The sequence below is a fragment of the Hyla sarda genome, chromosome 1 (assembly GCF_029499605.1).
Source record: "Hyla sarda isolate aHylSar1 chromosome 1, aHylSar1.hap1, whole genome shotgun sequence".
Taxonomy (NCBI): Eukaryota; Metazoa; Chordata; class Amphibia; order Anura; family Hylidae; genus Hyla; species Hyla sarda.
This window is the reverse complement of record NC_079189.1, coordinates 1,071,776-1,099,324: the sequence shown is the minus strand read 5'-3', so window position 1 is coordinate 1,099,324 and position 27,549 is coordinate 1,071,776. Positions and strand designations below refer to the sequence as shown.

Sequence of the window (27,549 nt, the reverse complement as noted above, 5' to 3'; positions counted from 1 at the left end):
AGCAGCGCATCTGCCAGAGAAGCAGTCAATAGGGCTAGATATATAGCGCTGTATGGCTGCCCCCCAGAGCGCTTTTAAAAACCCCGCCGGGAGCCCTGATTGGCTCCTTGGTACTGGCCATTCAGGGCTCCCAGCGGGGTATTTGAAAATGAAAGTTAAAACACCCTATACATCACAGGGGAGCGGAGCATGCCGGCCACTCCCCTGCTTAATAACTTCTGATTGCATCGGGTCTCAGAAGTGAGACCGGTGCAATCAATCCCTCAGCCCCTGTACTACTACCCCCAACATGGAACAGACTCTGTGCCATGATGGGGGTAGTAGTAGTCCCACAACACTGCAGGAGTCTGTTCCATGATGGGAGTAGTAGTCCCTCTGCTGATGTCACCTCTTCTGAGCTCAGAAGTAATAACGAATATTATAAACCGGGTGCAAACGATAACATAAAGGCTCATCCGTCACCCATAGGCTTCAGTGTTAAATTTATAATATCCATTTCTATTCCGTAATTTTCAACGGGCGAAAAAGTACTGCAAAGGGAACAGGAACCAAACGGGGGATAAAGAAATTGTAAAAACAATTGCAACCGTTTGATAAATTATCAAACCTATTGATAACGGGGCACACGGCCGTGTGAACGTGCCCCAACAAGAACACTGTTGTTTCTTCTCTTTTTGAATTCTTTGGCGAGTTTCAATATTTTTTTTCTTTATAAAATACTTTTACTAAGAATACATCAAAATATCTTCTTTCCTGTGTGACTTCTCTCATGTCCAACAAACACAGTAGGGTGCAGGGAAAATATAAAATTTCAATTTAATTCCATGTCCATAAAATATTCATAATTTATCTGGACTTTTCCCTCATTCTAAACATGAAGGTGGCTTCTCTTATGGATACCAAGATATGATTTGGTTTTATAACATTTCCCACATTCTGAGCATGAAAATGGCTTCTCTTTTATGTGAGTTTTCTGATGTAAAACAAGCTGTTTTTTCATTTTAAAACATTTCCCACATTCTGAACATGAAAATGGCTTCTCTCCTGTGTGAATTTTCTCATGTGTAACAAGACTTGATTTATGTGAGAAACATTTCCTGCATTCTAAACATGAAAATGGCTTCTCTCCTGTGTGAGTTCTCTGATGTAAAACAAGCTCTCCTTTAGTTATAAAACATTTCCCACATTCGGAACATGAAAATGGCTTCTCTCCTGTGTGAATTTTCTCATGTGTAACAAGACTTGATTTATTTGAGAAACATTTCCCGCATTCTAAACATGAAAATGGCTTCTCTCCTGTGTGAGTTCTCTCATGTCTAACAAGATGGAATTTATCTCTAAAACATTTCCCACATTCTGAACATGATAGTGACTTCTCCCCTGTGTGGCAAATCTCATGTCTAACAAGCTTAACTTTACTTATGAAACATTTCCCACATTCTGTACATGTATACGGCTTCTCTCCTGTGTGATTTCTCTGATGTATAACAAGATATGATGTATTTGAGAAACATTTTCCACATTCTGAACATGAAAATAGCTTCTCTCCTGTATGACTTCTCTCATGTTGAACAAGATATGATGTAGTTGTAAAACATTTCCCACATTCTAAACATGAAAATGGCTTTTCTCCTGTGTGGGTTTTCTGATGTGTATCTAGATGGAATTTATCGCTAAAACATTTCCCACATTCTGAACATGAATATGGCTTCTCTCCTGTGTGGATTTTCTCATGTTGAACAAGATATGATTTAGTTGAGAAACATTTCCCACATTCTGAACATGAATATGGCCTCTCTCCTGTGTGAATTCTCTCATGTATAAGAAGATTTGATTTACTTGGGAAACATTTCCCACATTCTAAACATGAAAATGGCTTCTCTCCTGTGTGAATTCTCTCATGTTGAACAAGATATGATTTAGTTGAGAAACATTTTACACATTCTGAACATGAATATGGCCTCTCTCCTGTGTGAATTCTCTCATGTATAAGAAGATTTGATTTACTTGGGAAACATTTCCCACATTCTAAACATGAAAATGGCTTCTCTCCTGTGTGAATTCTCTCATGTTGAACAAGATATGATTTAGTTGAGAAACATTTCCCACATTCTGAACATGAATATGGCCTCTCACCTGTGTGAATTCTCTCATGTATAAGAAGATTTGATTTATTTGGGAAACATTTCCCACATTCTAAACATGAAAATTGCATCTCTCCTGTGTGAATTCTCTCATGTTGAACAAGATATGATTTAGTTGAGAAACATTTCCCACATTCTGAACATGAATATGGCCTCTCTCCTGTGTGAATTCTCTCATGTTTAACAAGACCTGATTTACTTGGGAAACATTTTTCACATTCTGAACATGAATATGGCTTCTCTCTTGTGTGAATTTTCTCATGTATAATAAGATCTGATGGACTTTGACAGCGTTGCCCACATTCTGAACACACATACTGCTTCTTTCTTGAGTGACTTTTTTGGTGAATAACAAGAGCTGATCTTTTTGTAAATGGTTTCCCACATTCATTACAATAGAAACCTTTCCCATGTTTCAGACCTGTCCTTGTGGTAACAATGTGTGGTTGGTCAGGAGAAGGTTCCACATGATCAGGTGGATTATTATAGGATAGATCTGGATGGACATTAGGGGTAAGGAGGTCTTCTCCTGAGGAGCGCTCCATCATATCTTCATGTTCATTTTCTGTTTAAAAAAAAGAATTAAAAAATTGAAAGAACAAACTCTGAAACTCAAAATTGAAAATGACCTGCCCCTCCCACTTTTTTTGTTAACCCCTTCCCGCAGATGGACCTATATATACATTAGCAAATAGACGCTCGTTCACAATTGGCGGCAGGAGCCGGCTGCCCCGTATTGCTGCGCTCTAATCCAGACAGTGTGACCGCAGCATTGATCAGGGCGACAGAGGAAGTAAGTTCCCTCCAATCCTACAATGTGATCGTGGGGTCCCGATGGTAGCCATGGCAACCATAGACCTACAAACCACCTCTGGTCACCCAACTACGGAAACCAATCAGGCTCTGCATCGTAATGTATTATAAGTGTCAAGTCTCCTAATGGGACAGTAAAAAAAAAAAAAAACTGTCAAAATAAAGTAAATATATAAATATAAAATAAATAAATATACACAATCCCTCTCCCCCCCCCATTATAAATGATGATGTTAGCCCCGAAAAATGATATATACATTTTTTATATAACCGGGTTATGCAGGATAAAGTCATCAACTGCAGAGCCGAGAAGTTCGTGACGAATTGAATCACTGTAAATTCGCTCATCTCTAATTATTACACGTAGAGAAGCTGGAATTCAGAAAATATTCAAACTTTTCCAATTTTTTTCAACATTTGGACTTTTTCATGTAAAATTGCAGAATGTATCAACCAGAACTTATCACTAACATCAAGTACAATATGTATATATATATATATGTCTCTTCTTACCTTGTGATGTGAGGGGCCGGTGATCCTCCATCATGTCCTGGTACAGATCCTTGTGTCCTTCTACATACTCCCACTCCTCCATGGAGAAATAGACCGCCACATCCTGACACCTTATAGGAACCTGACACACAATTATACCGTCATCACCAGACCCCTCCATTACTGTATAATGTCCCAGCAGTGTCACCTCTCTAATCATCACCAGACCCCACCATTACTGTATAATGTCCCAGCAGTGTCACCTCTCCAGTCATCACCAGACCCCTCCATTACTGTATAATGTCCCAGCAGGGTCACCTCTCCAGTCATCACCAGACCCCTCCATTACTGTATAATGTCCCAGCAGTGTCACCTCTCTAATAATCACTAGACCCCTCCATTACTGTATAATGTCCCAGCAGTGTCACCTCTCTAATCATCACCAGACCCCTCCATTACTGTATAATGTCCCAGCAGTGTCACCTCTCTAATCATCACCAGACCCCTCCATTACTGTATAATGTCCCAGCAGGGTCACCTCTCTGAACAACAAAAACCCAATTAGACCAAAAGGGGACTATAGAGGCCAAGAAACACAACTAATTACCTAACCCCAAGGCCGTAGCCTGGGGTGCAAAACACCTCTAAATAGTAATCCCCTAAAACATAACTTTTATTGTATATCCAATTAAAATAAAATTAATGTAAACCCAGTGAGATAAATATTAAAAATGGGATGTCAGGTAGGTTAGTGCTTGTGAGATCTGAGCATCATTGCTCCACTGTCAAGGGTTCTGCAGTAGCCCTGTGCGCCTACTCTAACACCAACTAAAAACACTAGATTGCCGCCTCTACATGTTTCGCCGTCTCCACGGCGTTTTCAAGAGGCAAACTTGTGGCAACACCTCTCTGATCATCATCAGACCCCTCCATTACTATATAATGTCCCAGCAGTGTTACCTCTCCAGTCATCACCAGACCCCTCCATTATTGTATAATGTCCCAGCAGTGTCACCTCTCTAATCATCACCAGACCCCTCCATTACTATATAATGTCCCAGCAGTGTCACCTCTCCAGTCATCACCAGACCCCCCCATTACTGTATAATGTCCCAGCAGTGTCACCTCTCCAGTCATCACCAGACCCCTCCATTATTGTATAATGTCCCAGCAGTGTCACCTCTCTAATCATCACCAGACCCCTCCATTACTATATAATGTCCCAGCAGTGTCACCTCTCCAGTCATCACCAGACCCCTCCATTACTGTATAATGTCCCAGCAGTGTCACCTCTCCAGTCATCACCAGACTCCTCCATTACTGTAGAATGTCCCAGCAGTGTCACCTCTCTAATTATCACCAGACCCCTCCATTACTGTATAATGTCCCAGCAGTGTCACCTCCCCCGTCATCACCAGACCCCTCCATTACTGTATAATGTCCCAGCAGTGTCACCTCTCCAGTCATCACCAGACCCTTCCATTACTGTATAATGTCCCAGCAGTGTCACCTCTCAAGTCATCACCAGACCCCTCCATTACTGTATAATGTCCCAGCAGGGTCACCTCTCCAGTCAGCAGCTCAGTGATCCTGTGGGTGAGTTCTAGGATCTTCTCCTCATGTATCAGTGAGTGAGGTGGAGGCTCCGTGATGGGGCCCCGGGCCCTGCTCCGTCCTCCTGACTCATGGAGATGGCTGCTGGGGACCACACACTCCCCCCCTGTCTTCTTCACTATGGTGTAATCCTGTGTATGGAGAGAGACAATGAGGGGACTGACCCCAGTATTCCTCCCTCACTACAAAGAGGAGATTGTGCCCCCTGTATAGAGCTCTAGTGAGCACATCTGGAATACTGGGGTCAGTTCTGGAGACCTCACCTACAAAGAGACATCCAGAACATAGAGCGGCTCACAAGATGGGGGACAACAATGGTGGAAATGTAGATGGGGGACAACAATGGTGGAAATGTAGATGGGGGACAACAATGGTGGAAATGTAGATGGGGACGACAATGGTGGAAATGTAGATGGGGGACAACAATGGTGGAAATGTAGATGGTGGACAACAATGGTGGAAATGTAGATGGGGACAACAATGGTGGAAATGTAGATGGAGACAATAATGGTGGAAATGTAGATGGGGGGCCAACAATGGTGGAAATGTAGATGGGGACAACAATGGTGGAAATGTAGATGGGGGACAACAATGGTGGAAATGTAGATGGGGACAACAATGGTGGAAATGTAGATGAGGACAATAATGGTGGAAATGTAGATGGGGACAACAATGGTGGAAATGTAGATGGGGACAACAATGGTTGAAATGTAGATGGGGGACAACGATGGTGAAAATGTAGATGGAGGACAACGATGGTGGAAATGTAGATGGAAGAACAACGGTGGTGGAAATGTAGATGGGGGGACAACGATGGTGGAAATGTAGATGGGGGACAACAATGGTGGAAATGTAGATGGGGACAACGATGGTGGAAATGTAGATGGGGACAAAATTGGTGGAAATGTAGATGGGGACAACGATGGTGGAAATGTAGATGGGGGACAACAATGGTGAAAATGTAGATGGGGACAACGATGGTGGAAATGTAGATGGATGGGGACAACAATGGTGGAAATGTAGATGGGGGGACAACGATGGCGGAAATGTAGATGGGGACAACGATGGTGGAAATGTAGATGGGAACAACGATGGGGGAAATGTAAATGGGGACAACAATGGTGAAAATTTAGATGGGGGGACAACAATGGTGGAAATGTAGATGGGGACAACAATGGTGGAAATGTAGATGGGGGACAACAATGGTGGAAATGTAGATGGTGGGACAACCATGGTGGAAATGTAGATGGGGGGACAACAATGGTGGAAATGTAGACGGGGGACAACAATGGTGGAAATGTAGATGGGGACAACAATGGGGAAATGTAGATGGGGACAACAATGGTGGAAATGTAGATGGCGACAACAATGGTGGAAATATAGATGGGGACAACAATGGGGAAATGTAGATGGCGACAACAATGATGGAAATGTAGATGGGGGGACAACAATGGTGGAAATGTAGATGGGGACAACAATGGTGGAAATGTAGATGGAGACAACAATGGTAGAAATGTAGATGGGGGGACAACAATGGTGGAAATGTAGATGGGTCACCTGACCTCTCTGGTCAGCAGGTGGAGGATCTCCAAGGTAAAGTGTAATATTGTCTTAGTCATCTCATTCCTGTCCTTGTCCATCCTTGGGGGTTATTCAGGAGAAGAGGAGACAACTGGTTCAGCTGGAGGAAAATTAGTCTTGCTGGGGCCTATATGAGAGAACAAGGGGCCCTAAATCATACAGGGGCCACATCATATATCACATACACATCCTCACTTATTATATATATCATACAGGGGTCACATCATATGTCACATACACATCCTCGCTTATTATAAATATCATACAGGGGTCACATCATATATCACATACACATCCTCACTTATTATATATATATATCATACAGGGATCACATCATATATCACATACACATCCTCACTTATTATATATATATATCATACAGGGGTCACATCATATATCACATACACATCCTCACTTATTATATATATATATTATACAAGGATCACATCATATCACATACACATCCTCACTTATATATATCATACAGGGATCACATCATATATCGCATACACATCCTCTCCTATTATATATATATATTGTGGCAGTGTGGCAAGGAAAGGGTGTATTTCCTTGGCTCACCCTGCAGAAGCTCTCACCTGCTTCTTAAGTAATGAAGCAGGAGGGAAGGGAAGTGTATATGAGATGGAGACTCAGTGTAATGGAGGCTCTTCCTAGGAGACAGCATGTGGGCTGTAGGGAAGAGACAGAGGCTGCTGAGGAGTACACAGCCCGAGCTGAGTGGCTCAAAGAGAGTGACATGAATTGTGAGTAGAAGGTTGCAGGGGACATATGTTTAACTGACTGAGGGAAGCTCAGCGGTTGTTAGTCAGGACAAGCTGATCTGTTTAGTCAGTGACCAGACGGTCTAGGATTTTGTTTTGTTCCTGCTTTTTGTTGATTTCTTACCCTGCAACCTGTCTAATAAAACTGGCAAGGTGCCAGATTTGCATTATAAGCGTTTGTATGCTGGTTTTTTGAGAAGAAACGCATCCTGTGGCGTGGTCCAGGACGATCCCAGAGCTAATCCCCAAGACGGATTGTCACATTATGGTGGAGGATGCGGGCAAACACGTTGCTAGGAGCAACCAGTGGTCGAGTTGCAGTGAAGTTGTTGCCAAGAGAAAACTACCGTGCATGGTGCAAGGGTGTACTCTTTCTCAGAGAGGAGACAGTGGGACGGGCCCAGCTGTGGTGTACAAGAGCAGGACTGCTCCTGTGGTGAAGTTGTTGCTAGGGGCAACAGATCGCATCAAGCGAGTGGGCGCTCTTTCTCAAGTAAGGAGACAGGTGGACGGGCCACCTGCAGAGTGCAGATTACGTTTTGAGACTGTGTATAAAGGCGTTGCTAGGGGCAACGGAAAAATTTTGTTGGCAAGCGGCTGACATTTCGGCAGAGGACTATACTGTGTTTACAAGGTTTGAAGTGTTGCAAGATGGATGTCCTGATAAGTGCTTTGTTGCAGACGGCTGCAGCGCAGGAGGACACAAGCTTTGCAGAGTTTGAAAAGATTGCTACACATGAGGCGCGGCCCAAGACACGGGGGGAAACTTGGTGTTTGGATTCATTGGAGGAGATGCCCAAAAAGTTCATTGTGAACTGGATCCAAAGATCTTACGGGACTATGAGAAAGTCAAGACAGAGATCCTGACTAAAGTGGGAGTAAGCCAAGCTGCAAGACTACAGTGTGCACTGCGGCCTAACAGGGAGGCTGGGTTTAAGGTTACAGAGCTACTTAAAGAGCAAGTGGAGCGATGTTCTGCAGCAGAGAAGCTGGTGAGAGGTGTCCAGCACCAGCCCTTAACTGATTGGACGGCAAGAGATTCTGATAAGACTGTTCCAGGGGTTATGGGGGCCATGTTTAGTGACTATGAGACTGTGCATAAAAATGATGGGACTGTGCATAAAAAAGCTGAGTCGGAGGGTGGTGTTTCCCTAGTTGACTGTGTGAACAGTGTTCAAGGTGGTAACAACCTATGTCCAGTTGCAAAATCATGTGAGGGTGGGGAACCCCTCATGAAGACTGATGAGACTGTTCACACTGTGCAGATCGGATTGAAAAAATCTGGTGAACAGAAAATGTTAAATGCAGGACTGGGAGAAAATGTAACAAAACACACTTTGCCTGAGTTAGGTCCTAGTGCTATGAACTGTCCTGTACATTCTGAACATGTGCAATCTGATAAGGTTTTTGTTGAAAAACTTATGTTGTGTTCAGATGTAAAGAGAACTGATCGCACCTAACAGGACAAAAGAAAAGCTGTGTGAGCTGGAAATAGAAGGTAAAAAGATGACGGTTTTGTTAGACCCTAGATGTGTAATAAGTCTGGTAAAGTCCAGCAGGAGAAAGCCGGACCCCGCTATAGTGTCTATACAGGCCGGACCCCGCTATAGTGTCTATACAGGCCGGACCCCGCTATAGTGTCTATACAGGCCGGACCCCGCTATAGTGTCTATACAGGCCGGACCCCGCTATAGTGTCTATACAGGCCGGACCCCGCTATAATGTCTATACAGGCCGGACCCCGCTATAGTGTCTATACAGGCCGGACCCCGCTATAGTGTCTATACAGGCCGGACCCCGCTATAGTGTCTATACAGGCCGGACCCCGCTATAGTGTCTATGCAGGCCGGACCCCACTATAGTGTCTATACAGGCCGGACCCCGCTATAGTGTCTATGCAGGCCGGACCCCGCTATAGTGTCTATGCAGGCCGGACCCCACTATAATGTCTATACAGGCCGGACCCCGCTATAATGTCTATACAGGCCGGACCCCGCTATAGTGTCTATGCAGGCTGGTATTTGGGGTTATAAAACGGTTAATGTCTGTATTTCTACTCCCTATGGTACTATAGGTCATAAGGATGCAATAGAGCCCTCCTTGGAGTATGATGTAGTACTGGGGACGGATTTTCAATTTTTTCAGCAATTATGGGAAGACTGTCAGGTGACTAGAGCGGGTACACCTGATAGGCCCACAACACTTGACTTGCATCACACATTAGAGGAGAGTTACTCAGCAGAGGCTGAGGACGGGGAGTGTCAGCAGTTACTAGATGTAGGTCAGATAGGGGTCTGCCAGACTGCTGGGGGAGCTGAAGACCAGACCATGAGTCAAGTCCAAGAGGATCCAGCGACTCAAGTGACAAGTGTGCCTCTGACTGAAACAGAATCTTCAGTGAAACCAGAAACGGATCAGGTACAGGAACATGGGTTCCATCCGCCAGCTGAAGATGAGCCCAAGGTGGGGCTAGAGTTGCGCGGTCATCTGGAAGAGGTGACTGGAAAAGAAGCTACAGATATGTCTGTGGATAATGCAGAAGTACTGAAGAGAGTACATGTGGAGCTGGGTGCTGCACTTAATGTCACAGACAGAGTCCTGAGTGAAGGAGATGTGATGTCTGGACCAGAGATGGATCGTGACCAGGAAGGTCGAACCACTGGACCAGATGTTGTTGCAGACCCAGGAGCCCTAGACCTTTCTGCTGGGCAGCAGAGAGACAGTGTTGAAGTGAAAGAGAAGTCTGCCAGTGAGCAGAGAGACAGTCCAGAGAGACTGTCCAGGAACTACCGTGAAGCCCAAGTGGCCAAGACCCTTGAAAAGGGGGAGACTACTCCTAAAGGTGGAAAAGAGTCTGAACAAGTTGGCTTGAAGGAAGAGACAGGCCAAGCACAGGTGACTGTCAGAGGACAAGAGAATGTCACAAGGTCCAGCAGCGAGAGTAAGGAGACCGCTGTAAGTAAGAGATCTCGGAAAAAACGCGCTGGTCTTGGTAAAAAAGGGGAGCAGATCCAGAACCTTGAAGAAACCTTACAGATGGTTTCTGCTAAATTGTCTCAAAAGGAAGAAGTAGTTCATCACCTGACAGAGGAGAAAGAAAAAACGCTTGGAGACCTGAATAAAGAGCAGGAAGCGACGCTTCAGCTGCAGAAAGATATGGAGCGCCACAAAAGTGAGTTTGCGGCTCTGCAGGATGAACTGTCCCGCTCCCAGGGTCTTATGACCAGCAAGGAGAGAGAATTGGAGATTCTGGCCAAGCAGATCTCATTCAAGGATGAAGAAGTGAATGTCCTGTGTGGGGCATATCTGGCTCTACAAAGTGATCACAAGGCTAGCCTGGTAGCCATGGAAAAAATAGAAAAAGAGAAGAATGAAATGAAGATGGAAGCTGAAGCTCTTGCCAGCAATCTGGAGAGTGTCTCTAAAGCTAAGAGACAACTTGAGGAGGAAGTCAAGGTGAAGAATGCCCTTGCACATGCTCTTCAATCTGCTCGTCATGACAATGACTTACTCTGTGAGCAGTATGAGGAGGCCCTGGAACAAGTTGAGACTCTGCAACATGAAAACAAGAACTTGCAACAGGAGATCTCAGATCTATCTCAACAGATTGGTGAGAGTGGAAAATCTATCAATGAGTTAGTGAAGTCCAAGAAACAGTTGCTGGACAGTGAGAGGGTGATCTCCGCACAACTCAAGAGTGAGCAGCTGAGATATATAAAGCTGGAAGATGACATGAAGATCTTAAAAGAGAGCCTGAAAGCGCAGAACGAAACGCGCAGAAGGTCCCACGTAGCTGCCTTGGTTTTGCTGGGAGCGCAACTCCACGAGCAGGTAGCTGTGCTGGCGGACAATGAACAATTGAGGAAACAATTGCTGTCTTCGGAAGATACTGTCAGGGACTTGAGAGTTACTTGACAGTGAGAGGATGAAGTCCGCTAAGCTCCAGTGTAAGCTGCGAAAATGTGAGAAAAAGGAAGAGGACCAGGAAGTTCTAAAAGTGAGCAGAGACCAAGATATGGCGGAATTGGCTCAAGAAAGGCTTCTGGGGCTGAAGTTACAGGATACAGGGATGCTTTCTCTGATTGCGAAAAAGTCCTCTAAAGCTAAGATTGAGGTGAAGTCCTGTAAGAAGTCTCCTGAAGCTAGGACTGAGCTGAAACCTGGTGGGAAATCCTCTGAAGTGAAGACTAAGGAGAAGAGAGGTGGGAAATCCTCTGAACCTGAGCAGACCAAAAATTCTGAAGGTAATGCTGAGGCAGAGAAATCCTCTGAAGCAGAAGCTAAACCAGAGTCAACCTCAAAAGCTGTGAGTAAAGAGAATCGCACAACTGAAGCTACAGGTGAAGATAAGAGTAAGCCTGAAGAAGCTGCAGTAGTAAAAGCTGATTCTACACAAGAATCTGAAGGAGCCAAAGACTCTGAAGCCAAACCTGAGGAAGCTGGTGCCCCAGAAGAGAAAGCTGGATGGGATGAGGTGAAACCATGTGAGAAATCCACTGAAGACAAGACTGAGGTGAAACCAGGTGGGAAGTCCTCTAAAGTTGAAACTGAGATGGACCCGTGTCAGAGGTCCTCTGACGGTACAGAGAACAAGACAGTGGTTGGTGAAGCCACTGAGGCCGAAAGATTCTCTAAAGCAGAGGCAGAGGTCCGGCAAGCAAGAAGAAGACAAAGGTTAGAAGCATCGGTCCTCTCACTCCTTAATTTCAAGAATCCTGCCCACACCAGGGTGAAGAACCTGGTACTGGAGAGGTGTGACCGAGAGACTTGCAATTGGTGGCTGGTAAAAGTCCGGAAGAAAAAAAGTCAAGGACTTCAGAGACTGTGGGACAAAAGTTGTCCAAGAGAAAGGAAAGGCAGATGGTTTCTGCCTTTCAAATACATGTGCTCTTTCCCGGTGGTCTGAGCAAAGGGGGGGGATATGTGGCAGTGTGGCAAGGAAAGGGTGTATTTCCTTGGCTCACCCTGCAGAAGCTCTCACCTGCTTCTTAAGTAATGAAGCAGGAGGGAAGGGAAGTGTATATGAGATGGAGACTCAGTGTAATGGAGGCTCTTCCTAGGAGACAGTATGTGGGCTGTAGGGAAGAGACAGAGCCTGCTGAGGAGTACACAGCCCGAGCTGAGTGGCTCAAAGAGAGTGACATGAATTGTGAGTAAAAGGTTGCAGGGGACATATGTTTAACCGGCTGAGGGTAGCTCAGCGGTTGTTAGTCAGGACAAGCTGATCTGTTTAGTCAGTGACCAGACGGTCTAGGATTTTGTTTTGTTCCTGCTTTTTGTTGATTTCTTACCCTGCAACCTGTCTAATAAAACTGGCAAGGTGTCAGATTTGCATTATAAGCGTTTGTATGCTGGTTTATTGAGAAGAAACGTATCCTGTGGCGTGGTCCAGGACGATCCCAGAGCTAATCCCCAAGACGGATCGTCACAATATATATATCATACAGGGATCACATCATATGTCACATACACATCCTCACTTATATATATCATACAGGGATCACATCATATATCACATACACATCCTCACTTATTATATATATCATACAGGGGTCACATCATATATCACATACACATCCTCACTTATTATATATATCATACAGGGATCACATCATATATCACATACACATCCTCACTTATTATATATATCATACAGGGATCACATCATATATCACATACACATCCTCACTTATTATATATATTATACAGGGGTCACATCATATGTCACATACACATCCTCACTTATTATATATATCATACAGGGGTCACATCATATATCACATACACATCCTCACTTATTATATATATCATACAGGGATCACATCATATATCACATACACATCCTCACTTATATATATATATCATACAGGGATCACATCATATATCACATACACATCCTCACTTATTATATATCATACAGGGATCACATCATATATCACATACACATCCTCACTTATTATATATATCATACAGGGATCACATCATATATCACATACACATCCTCACTTATTATATATATTATACAGGGGTCACATCATATATCACATACACATCCTCACTTATTATATATATCATACAGGGATCACATCATATATCACATACACATCCTCACTTATATATATATATATCATACAGGGGTCACATCATATATCACATACACATCCTCACTTATAATATATATTATACAGGGGTCACATCATATATCACATACACATCCTCACTTATTATATATATTATTCAGGGATCACATCATATATCACATACACATCCTCACTTATTATATATATCATACAGGGATCACATCATATATCACATACACATCCTCACTTATTATATATATCATACAGGGATCACATCATATATCACATACACATCCTCACTTATTATATATATCATACAGGGGTCACATCATATATCACATACACATCCTCACTTATTATATATATCATACAGGGGTCACATCATATATCACATACACATCCTCACTTATTATATATCATACAGGGATCACATCATATATCACATACACATCCTCACTTATTATATATATTATACAGGGGTCACATCATATATCAGGAGGATTTGCTCCATCACAAGCCGGTCTCGGAGTGTATAGGGGCCCCAATAAACCAAACCCTTCACCTCTGGCCATAAGGCTTCTATAAGGTTCCAGGTGTAATGTCTCTTATCAGTGAAGTTATTAGGGGCCCCTGGAGCCCATATAGGTTATCACCCGGATATCAGCAGAGGAGCCATAAAACCGGTTGGTTCCCCTACAGGAATACCCGGGATACAGGGGGTGAAGAACCTGATGGCCGCACACACCTCCCCTAGACCGGACAGAGGGGCCCCAGAAGGGCTCCGCACCCCGACCAATCCTACTGGAGAAAACACATACCGTGGCAGTGACCGAAATAAATAAGTGACCGTGTGATACATCCGACCGGAACACTAGAGGTGAGTGAGAGGAAAGAGCGTGCACTCAAGTGGGGTCACTAATCCCAAGTGAGGGGGTCACCACTACAAGGGCCCCTCATCTCCTCTACAAGGGCCCCTCATCTCCTCTACAAGGTCCCCTCATCTCCTCTACAAGGGCCCCTCATCTCCTCTACAAGGTCCCCTCATCTCCTCTACAAGGGCCCCTCATCTCCTCTACAAGGTCCCCTCATCTCCTCTACAAGGGCCCCTCATCTCCTCTACAAGGGCCCCTCATCTCCTCTACAAGGGCCCCTCATCTCCTCTACAAGGGCCCCTCATCTCCTCTACAAGGGCCCCTCATCTCCTCTACAAGGGCCCCTCATCTCCTCTACAAGGCCCCCTCATCTCCTCCACAAGGGCCCCTCATCTCCTCTACAAGGGCCCCTCATCTCCTCCACAAGGGCCCCTCATCTCCTCTACAAGGGCCCCTCATCTCCTCCACAAGGGCCCCTCATCTCCTCTACAAGGGCCCCTCATCTCCTCACACAACCTGAATTATTAGATAACAATGTAACAAAACTTCTCATGGAATCTTACCTCACACATTCCAACTCCTCCCAGCTGAGATCCGCCCACTGCTGTCACATGACCATCCTCACAGGTCCTTCATCCACAATCTCTTCTCTTCTTCTGAGCTCTGAATATAATCACATGGAAGGGGTTATACTGCCCTCTGTATATATTATATAGATCACCAGTATAATATCACATGACTGTCTACAGGGGGTTATACTGCCCTCCTCTGTATATATTATATAGATCACCAGTATAATATCACATGACTGTCTACAGGGGGTTATACTGCCCTCCTCTGTATATATTATATAGATCACCAGTATAATATCACATGACTGTCTACAGGGGTTATACTGCCCTCCTCTGTATATATAATATAGATCACCAGTATAATATCACATGACCGTCTACAGGGGGTTATACTGCCCTCCTCTGTATATATTATATAGATCACCAGTATAATATCACATGACTGTCTACAGGGGGTTATACTGCCCTCCTCTGTATATATTATATAGATTACCAGTATATCACATGACCATCTACGGGGGGTTATACTGCCCTCCTCTGTATATATTATATAGATCACCAGTATAATATCACATGACTGTCTACAGGGGGTTATACTGCTCTCCTCTGTATATATTATATAGATCACCAGTATAATATCACATGACCGTCTACAGGGGGTTATACTGCCCTCCTCTGTATATATTATATAGATCACCAGTATAATATCACATGACTGTCTACAGGGGGTTATACTGCCCTCCTCTGTATATATTATATAGATCACCAGTATAATATCACATGACAGTCTACAGGGGGTTATACTGCCCTCCTCTGTATATATTATATAGATCACCAGTATAATATCACATGACTGTCTACAGGGGGTTATACTGCCCTCCTCTGTATATATTATATAGATCACCAGTATAATATCACATGACAGTCTACAGGGGGTTATACTGCCCTCCTCTGTATATATTATATAGATCACCAGTATAATATCACATGACCATCTACAGGGGGTTATACTGCCCTCCTCTGTATATATTATATAGATCACCAGTATAATATCACATGACTGTCTACAGGGGGTTATACTGCCCTCCTCTGTATATATTATATAGATCACCAGTATAATATCACATGACCGTCTACAGGGGGTTATACTGCTCTCCTCTGTATATATTATATAGATCACCAGTATAATATATCACATGACTGTCTACAGGGGGATATACTGCCCTCCTCTGTATATATTATATAGATCACCAGTATAATATCACATGGCAGTCTACAGGGGGTTATACTGCTCTCCTCTGTATATATTATATAGATCACCAGTATAATATCACATGACCATCTACAGGGGGTTATACTGCCCTCCTCTGTATATATTATATAGATCACCAGTATAATATCACATGACTGTCTACAGGGGGTTATACTGCCCTCCTCTGTATATATTATATAGATCACCAGTATAATATCACATGAAAGGGGTTATACTGCCCTCCTCTGTATATATTATATAGATCACCAGTATAATATCACATGACTGTCTACAATGGGTTATACTGCCCTCCTCTGTATATATTATATAGATCACCAGTATAATATCACATGACAGTCTACAGGGGGTTATACTGCCCTCCTCTGTATATATTATATAGATCACCAGTATAATATCACATGACTGTCTACAGGGGGTTATACTGCCCTCCTCTGTATATATTATATAGATCACCAGTATAATATCACATGACCATCTACAGGGGGTTATACTGCCCTCCTCTGTATATATTATATAGATCACCAGTATAATATCACATGACTGTCTACAGGGGGTTATACTGCCCTCCTCTGTATATATTATATAGATCACCAGTATAATATCACATGACTGTCTACAGGGGGTTATACTGCGCTCCTCTGTATATATTATATAGATCACCAGTATAATATCACATGACCATCTACAGGGGGTTATACTGCCCTCCTCTGTATATATTATATAGATCACCAGTATAATATCACATGACTGTCTACAGGGGGTTATACTGCCCTCCTCTGTATATATTATATAGATCACCAGTATAATATCACATGACTGTCTACAGGGGGTTATACTGCCCTCCTCTGTATATATTATATAGATCACAGTATAATATCACATGACCATCTACAGGGGGTTATACTGCCCTCCTCTGTATATATTATATAGATCACCAGTATAATATCACATGACTGTCTACAGGGGGATATACTGCCCTCCTCTGTATATATTATATAGATCACCAGTATAATATCACATGACTGTCTACAGGGGGTTATACTGCCCTCCTCTGTATATATTATATAGATCACCAGTATAATATCACATGACTGTCTACAGGGGGATATACTGCCCTCCTCTGTATATATTATATAGATCACCAGTATAATATCACATGACTGTCTACAGGGGGTTATACTGCCCTCCTCTGTATATATTATATAGATCACCAGTATACTGCCCTCCTCTGTATATATTATATAGATCACCAGTATAATATCACATGACTGTCTACAGGGGGTTATACTGCCCTCCTCTGTATATATTATATAGATCACCAGTATAATATCACATGACTGTCTACAGGGGGTTATACTGCCCTCCTCTGTATATATTATATAGATCACCAGTATAATATCACATGACAGTCTACAGGGGGTTATACTGCCCTCCTCTGTATATATTATATAGATCACCAGTATAATATCACATGACTATCTACAGGGGGTTATACTGCCCTCCTCTGTATATATTATATAGATCACCAGTATAATATCACATGACTATCTACAGGGGGTTATACTGCCCTCCTCTGTATATGTTATATAGATCACCAGTATAATATCACATGACTGTCTACAGGGGGTTATACTGCCCTCCTCTGTATATATTATATAGATCACCAGTATAATATCACATGACTGTCTACAGGGGGTTATACTGCCCTCCTCTGTATATATTATATAGATCACCAGTATAATATCACATGACTGTCTACAGGGGGTTATACTGCCCTCCTCTGTATATATTATATAGATCACCAGTATATCACATGACTGTCTACAGGGGGTTATACTGCCCTCCTCTGTATATATTATATAGATCACCAGTATAATATCACATGACTGTCTACAGGGGGTTATACTGCCCTCCTCTGTATATATTATATAGATCACCAGTATAATATCACATGACTGTCTACAGGGGGTTATACTGCCCTCCTCTGTATATATTATATAGATCACCAGTATAATATCACATGACTGTCTACAGGGGGTTATACTGCCCTCCTCTGTCTATATTATATAGATCACCAGTATAATATCACATGACCATCTACAGGGGGTTATACTGCCCTCCTCTGTATAAATTATATAGATCACCAGTATATCACATGACTGTCTACAGGGGGTTATACTGCCCTCCTCTGTATATATTATATAGATCACCAGTATAATATCACATGACTGTCTACAGGGGGTTATACTGCCCTCCTCTGTATATATTATATAGATCACCAGTATAATATCACATGACTGTCTACAGGGGGTTATACTGCCCTCCTCTGTATATATTATATAGATCACCAGTATAATATCACATGACTGTCTACAGGGGGTTATACTGCCCTCCTCTGTATATATTATATAGATCACCAGTATAATATCACATGACCGTCTACAGGGGGTTATACTGCCCTCCTCTGTATATATTATATAGATCACCAGTATAATATCACATGACTGTCTACAGGGGGTTATACTGCCCTCCTCTGTATATATTATATAGATCACCAGTATAATATCACATGACTGTCTACAGGGGGTTATACTGCCCTCCTCTGTATATATTATATAGATCACCAGTATAATATCACATGACCATCTACAGGGGGTTATACTGCCCTCCTCTGTATATATTATATAGATCACCAGTATAATATCACATGACAGTCTACAGGGGGTTATACTGCCCTCCTCTGTATATATTATATAGATCACCAGTATAATATCACATGACTGTCTACAGGGGGTTATACTGCCCTCCTCTGTCTATATTATATAGATCACCAGTATAATATCACATGACTGTCTACAGGGGGTTATACTGCCCTCCTCTGTGTATAGTATATAGATCACCAGTATAATATCACATGACTGTCTACAGGGGGTTATACTGCCCTCCTCTGTATATATTATATAGATCACCAGTATAATATCACATGACTGTCTACAGGGGGTTATACTGCCCTCCTCTGTATATATTATATAGATCACCAGTATAATATCACATGACTGTCTACAGGGGGTTATACTACTCTCCTCTGTATATATTATATAGATCACCAGTATAATATCACATGACTGTCTACAGGGGGTTATACTGCCCTCCTCTGTCTATATTATATAGATCACCAGTATAATATCACATGACTGTCTACAGGGGGTTATACTGCCCTCCTCTGTCTATATTATATAGATCACCAGTATAATATCACATGACTGTCTACAGGGGGTTATACTGCCCTCCTCTGTATATATTATATAGATCACCAGTATAATATCACATGACTCTCTACAGGGGGTTATACTGCCCTCCTCTGTATATATTATATAGATCACCAGTATAATATCACATGACTGTCTACAAGGGGTTATACTGCCCTCCTCTGTATATATTATATAGATCACCAGTATAATATCACATGACTGTCTACAGGGTGTTATACTGCTCTCCTCTGTATATATTATATAGATCACCAGTATAATATCACATGACCATCTACAGGGGGTTATAATGCCCTCCTCTGTATATATTATATAGATCACCAGTATAATATCACATGACTGTCTACAGGGGGTTATACTGCCCTCCTCTGTATATATTATATAGATCACCAGTATAATATCACATGACAGTCTACAGGGGGTTATACTGCCCTCCTCTGTATATATTATATAGATCACCAGTATAATATCACATGACAGTCTACAGGGGGTTATACTGCCCTCCTCTGTATATATTATATAGATCACCAGTATAATATCACATGACTGTCTACAGGGGGTTATACTGCTCTCCTCTGTATATATTATATAGATCACCAGTATAATATCACATGACTGTCTACAGGGGGTTATACTGCCCTCCTCTGTATATATTATATAGATCACCAGTATAATATCACATGACCGTCTACAGGGGGTTATACTGCCCTCCTCTGTATATATTATATAGATCACCAGTATAATATCACATGACCGTCTACAGGGGGTTATACTGCCCTCCTCTGTATATATTATATAGATCACCAGTATAATATCACATGACTGTCTACAGGGGGTTATACTGCCCTCCTCTGTATATATTATATAGATCACCAGTATAATATCACATGACTGTCTACAGGGGGTTATACTGCCCTCCTCTGTATATATTATATAGATCACCAGTATAATATCACATGACCATCTACAGGGGGTTATACTGCCCTCCTCTGTATATATTATATAGATCACCAGTATAATATCACATGACAGTCTACAGGGGGTTATACTGCCCTCCTCTGTATATATTATATAGATCACCAGTATAATATCACATGACTGTCTACAGGGGGTTATACTGCCCTCCTCTGTCTATATTATATAGATCACCAGTATAATATCACATGACTGTCTACAGGGGGTTATACTGCCCTCCTCTGTGTATAGTATATAGATCACCAGTATAATATCACATGACTGTCTACAGGGGGTTATACTGCCCTCCTCTGTATATATTATATAGATCACCAGTATAATATCACATGACTGTCTACAGGGGGTTATACTGCCCTCCTCTGTATATATTATATAGATCACCAGTATAATATCACATGACTGTCTACAGGGGGTTATACTGCCCTCCTCTGTATATATTATATAGATCACCAGTATAATATCACATGACTGTCTACAGGGGGTTATACTGCCCTCCTCTGTATATATTATATAGATCACCAGTATAATATCACATGACTGTCTACAGGGGGTTATACTGCCCTCCTCTGTATATATTATATAGATCACCAGTATAATATCACATGACTGTCTACAGGGGGTTATACTGCCCTCCTCTGTATATATTATATAGATCACCAGTATAATATCACATGACTGTCTACAGGGGGTTATACTGCCCTCCTCTGTCTATATTATATAGATCACCAGTATAATATCACATGACTGTCTACAGGGGGTTATACTGCCCTCCTCTGTATATATTATATAGATCACCAGTATAATATCACATGACTGTCTACAGAGGGTTATACTGCCCTCCTCTGTATATATTATATAGATCACCAGTATAATATCACATGACTGTCTACAGGGGGTTATACTGCCCTCCTCTGTATATATTATATAGATCACCAGTATAATATCACATGACTGTCTACAAGGGGTTATACTGCCCTCCTCTGTATATATTATATAGATCACCAGTATAATATCACATGACTGTCTACAGGGTGTTATACTGCTCTCCTCTGTATATATTATATAGATCACCAGTATAATATCACATGACCATCTACAGGGGGTTATAATGCCCTCCTCTGTATATATTATATAGATCACCAGTATAATATCACATGACTGTCTACAGGGGGTTATACTGCCCTCCTCTGTATATATTATATAGATCACCAGTATAATATCACATGACAGTCTACAGGGGGTTATACTGCCCTCCTCTGTATATATTATATAGATCACCAGTATAATATCACATGACAGTCTACAGGGGGTTATACTGCTCTCCTCTGTATATATTATATAGATCAGCAGTATAATATCACATGACCGTCTACAGGGGGTTATACTGCCCTCCTCTGTATATATTATATAGATCACCAGTATAATATCACATGACTGTCTACAGGGGGTTATACTGCCCTCCTCTGTATATATTATATAGATCACCAGTATAATATCACATGACCATCTACAGGGGGTTATACTGCCCTCCTCTGTATATATTATATAGATCACCAGTATAATATCACATGACTGTCTACAAGGGGTTATACTGCCCTCCTCTGTATATATTATATAGATCACCAGTATAATATCACATGACTGTCTACAGGGTGTTATACTGCTCTCCTCTGTATATATTATATAGATCACCAGTATAATATCACATGACCATCTACAGGGGGTTATACTGCCCTCCTCTGTATATATTATATAGATCACCAGAATAATATCACATGACTGTCTACAGGGGGTTATACTGCCCTCCTCTGTATATATTATATAGATCACCAGTATAATATCACATGACTGTCTACAGGGGGTTATACTGCTCTCCTCTGTCTATATTATATAGATCACCAGTATAATATCACATGACTGTCTACAGGGGGTTATACTGCCCTCCTCTGTATATATTATATAGATCACCAGTATAATATCACATGACTGTCTACAGGGGGTTATACTGCCCTCCTCTGTATATATTATATAGATCACCAGTATAATATCACATGACTGTCTACAGGGGGTTATACTGCCCTCCTCTGTATATATTATATAGATCACCAGTATAATATCACATGACTGTCTACAAGGGGTTATACTGCCCTCCTCTGTATATATTATATAGATCACCAGTATAATATCACATGACTGTCTACAGGGGGTTATACTGCTCTCCTCTGTATATATTATATAGATCACCAGTATAATATCACATGACCATCTACAGGGGGTTATAATGCCCTCCTCTGTATATATTATATAGATCACCAGTATAATATCACATGACTGTCTACAGGGGGTTATACTGCCCTCCTCTGTATATATTATATAGATCATCAGTATAATATCACATGACAGTCTACAGGGGGTTATACTGCCCTCCTCTGTATATATTATATAGATCACCAGTATAATATCACATGACAGTCTACAGGGGGTTATACTGCTCTCCTCTGTATATATTATATAGATCACCAGTATAATATCACATGACCGTCTACAGGGGGTTATACTGCCCTCCTCTGTATATATTATATAGATCACCAGTATAATATCACATGACTGTCTACAGGGGGTTATACTGCCCTCCTCTGTATATATTATATAGATCACCAGTATAATATCACATGACCATCTACAGCGGGTTATACTGCCCTCCTCTGTATATATTATATAGATCACCAGTATAATATCACATGACTGTCTACAGGGGGTTATACTGCCCTCCTCTGTATATATTATATAGATCACCAGTATAATATCACATGACTGTCTACAAGGGGTTATACTGCCCTCCTCTGTATATATTATATAGATCACCAGTATAATATCACATGACTGTCTACAGGGTGTTATACTGCTCTCCTCTGTATATATTATATAGATCACCAGTATAATATCACATGACCATCTACAGGGGGTTATACTGCCCTCCTCTGTATATATTATATAGATCACCAGTATAATATCACATGACAGTCTACAGGGGGTTATACTGCCCTCCTCTGTATATATTATATAGATCACCAGTATAATATCACATGACCGTCTACAGGGGGTTATACTGCCCTCCTCTGTATATATTATATAGATCACCAGTATAATATCACATGACTGTCTACAGGGGGTTATACTGCGCTCCTCTGTATATATTATATAGATCACCAGTATAATATCACTTGACCATCTACAGGGGGTTATACTGCTCTCCTCTGTATATATTATATAGATCACCAGTATAATATCACATGACTGTCTACAGGGGGTTATACTGCCCTCCTCTGTATATATTATATAGATCACCAGTATAATATCACATGACAGTCTACAGGGGGTTATACTGCCCTCCTCTGTATATATTACATAGATCACCAGTATAATATCACATGACTGTCTACAGGGGGTTATACTGCCCTCCTCTGTATATATTATATAGATCACCAGTATAATATCACATGACTGTCTACAAGGGGTTATATTGCCCTCCTCTGTATATATTATATAGATCACCAGTATAATATCACATGACCATCTACAAGGGGTTATACTGCCCTCCTCTGTATATATTATATAGATCACCAGTATAATATCACATGACCGTCTACAGGGGGTTATACTGCCCTCCTCTGTATATATTATATAGATCACCAGTATAATATCACATGACAGTCTACAGGGGGATATACTGCCCTCCTCTGTATATATTATATAGATCACCAGTATAATATCACATGACCATCTACAGGGGGTTATACTGCCCTCCTCTGTATATATTATATAGATCACCAGTATAATATCACATGGCAGTCTACAGGGGGTTATACTGCCCTCCTCTGTATATATTATATAGATCACCAGTATAATATCACATGACTGTCTACAGTGGGTTATACTGCCCTCCTCTGTATATATTATATAGATCACCAGTATAATATCACATGACAGTCTACAGGGGGTTATACTGCCCTCCTCTGTATATATTATATAGATCACCAGTATAATATCACATGACTGTCTACAGGGGGTTATACTGCCCTCCTCTGTATATATTATATAGATCACCAGTATAATATCACATGACTGTCTACAAGGGGTTATACTGCCCTCCTCTGTATATATTATATAGATCACCAGTATAATATCACATGACTGTCTACAGGGGGTTATACTGCCCTCCTCTGTATATATTATATAGATCACCAGTATAATATCACATGACCATCTACAGGGGGTTATACTGCCCTCCTCTGTATATATTATATAGATCACCAGTATAATATCACATGACCGTCTACAGGGGGTTATACTGCCCTCCTCTGTATATATTATATAGATCACCAGTATAACATCACATGACTGTCTACAGGGGGTTATACTGCCCTCCTCTGTATATATTATATAGATCACCAGTATAATATCACATGACTGTCTACAGGGGGTTATACTGCCCTCCTCTGTATATATTATATAGATCACCAGTATAATATCACATGACTGTCTACAGGGGGTTATACTGCCCTCCTCTGTATATATTATATAGATCACCAGTATATCACATGACCATCTACAGGGGGTTATACTGCCCTCCTCTGTATATATTATATAGATCACCAGTATAATATCACATGACTGTCTACAGGGGGTTATACTGCCCTCCTCTATCTATATTATATAGATCACCAGTATAATATCACATGACTGTCTACAGGGGGTTATACTGCCCTCCTCTGTGTATAGTATATAGATCACCAGTATAATATCACATGACTGTCTACAGGGGGTTATACTGCCCTCCTCTGTATATATTATATAGATCACCAGTATAATATCACATGACTGTCTACAGGGGGTTATACTGCCCTCCTCTGTATATATTATATAGATCACCAGTATAATATCACATGACTGTCTACAGGGGGTTATACTGCTCTCCTCTGTATATATTATATAGATCACCAGTATAATATCACATGACTGTCTACAGGGGGTTATACTGCCCTCCTCTGTATATATTATATAGATCACCAGAATAATATCACATGACTGTCTACAGGGGGTTATACTGCCCTCCTCTGTATATATTATATAGATCACCAGTATAATATCACATGACTGTCTACAGGGGGTTATACTGCTCTCCTCTGTCTATATTATATAGATCACCAGTATAATATCACATGACTGTCTACAGGGGGTTATACTGCCCTCCTCTGTATATATTATATAGATCACCAGTATAATATCACATGACTGTCTCTAGGGGGTTATACTGCCCTCCTCTGTATAAATTATATAGATTACCAGTATATCACATGACTGTCTACAGGGGGTTATACTGCCCTCCTCTGTATATATTATATAGATCACCAGTATAATATCACATGACCGTCTACAGGGGGTTATACTGCCCTCCTCTGTATATATTATATAGATCACCAGTATAATATCACATGACAGTCTACAGGGGGTTATACTGCCCTCCTCTGTATATATTATATAGATCACCAGTATAATATCACATGACTGTCTACAGGGTGTTATACTGCCCTCCTCTGTATATATTATATAGATCACCAGTATAATATCACATGACTGTCTACAGGGGGTTATACTGCCCTCCTCTGTATATATTATATAGATCACCAGTATAATATCACATGACCGTCTACAGGGGGTTATACTGCCCTCCTCTGCATATATTATATAGATCACCAGTATAATATCACATGACCGTCTACAGGGGGTTATACTGCGCTCCTCTGTATATATTATATAGATCACCAGTATAATATCACATGACTGTCTACAGGGGGTTATACTGCCCTCCTCTGTATATATTATATAGATCACCAGTATAATATCACATGACCGTCTACAGGGGGTTATACTGCCCTCCTCTGTATATATTATATAGATCACCAGTATAATATCACATGACTGTCTACAGGGGGTTATACTGCCCTCCTCTGTATATATTATATAGATCACCAGTATAATATCACATGACTGTCTACAGGGGGTTATACTGCCCTCCTCTGTATATATTATATAGATCACCAGTATAATATCACATGACCGTCTACAGGGGGTTATACTGCTCTCCTCTGTATATATTATATAGATCACCAGTATAATATCACATGACTGTCTACAGGGGGTTATACTGCCCTCCTCTGTATATATTATATAGATCACCAGTATAATATCACATGACTGTCTACAGGGGGTTATACTGCCCTCCTCTGTATATATTATATAGATCACCAGTATAATATATCACATGACTGTCTACAGGGGGTTATACTGCCCTCCTCTGTATATATTATATAGATCACCAGTATAATATCACATGACTGTCTACAGGGGGTTATACTGCCCTCCTCTGTATATATTATATAGATCACCAGTTTAATATCACATGACTGTCTACAGGGGGTGTAGAAACTGCTTTGATTTTGGGGTGCCTTACTAATTGATTGAGGACAACTGAATCTTTGTAGGGGTTTATTACAAACTACACATATACATATAAATACAAAGGGGGATCCTAACTAATTAAGGGATAGGGGTCCAAGGAAGAGGGGAAGGTGAAAGGAAGGGGGCAGGAAGTGCTCTCTCTCTCTCATCATCCTATAAGTAACAATATATATCAGTCATCCACACACATAACCCATACATTGCCCATCCCAAGACATCTCCATGGCCAATCAGAACAGTTACAGTTTATTTGCATTGCAATCAGTTCTTGTCCTTTTGATGTCTTCTTGAGTGGGGGGTCTTCTTTGTTGTCCCATACTGTGTTGACAGATATCCAAGTTTCCTTGAGAACCACACCTTGGTGGGCTGACAGGATGATTTGCAGTCCATTGTATCCAACACCGCAGGGGCTGGTTTTATGGCTTATATTATTGGAGGTAACAGGAACTGTAGCTCACCTCCATTCTTATCACTCAGGTGACAGGCTTATCGTATGGCTTTAAACAGGATGAAAGCAAATGATTGTCTAATCAGCTGTTTGCATCAACCACAATTCCTGG

The 27,549-nt window shown here is 41.5% G+C and overlaps 1 protein-coding gene across 1 annotated transcript in view; it reads right to left on the bottom strand.

Annotated features, from left to right (window-relative positions):
* Positions 1 to 303: 303 nt before the first annotated feature.
* LOC130299779 (zinc finger protein 420-like) overlaps positions 304 to 27,549 on the bottom strand; it is a 58,205-nt gene continuing 30,959 nt past the window's right edge. The window contains exons 2-4 of the mRNA XM_056551491.1: positions 5,015 to 5,194; positions 3,471 to 3,591; positions 304 to 2,709 (exon numbers count right to left, since the gene is read on the bottom strand). Coding sequence (XP_056407466.1) covers positions 869 to 2,709; positions 3,471 to 3,591; positions 5,015 to 5,194 — 2,142 coding nt within the window. The 3' untranslated portion in view covers positions 304 to 868. The remainder of the gene's footprint in view (positions 2,710 to 3,470; positions 3,592 to 5,014; positions 5,195 to 27,549) is intronic.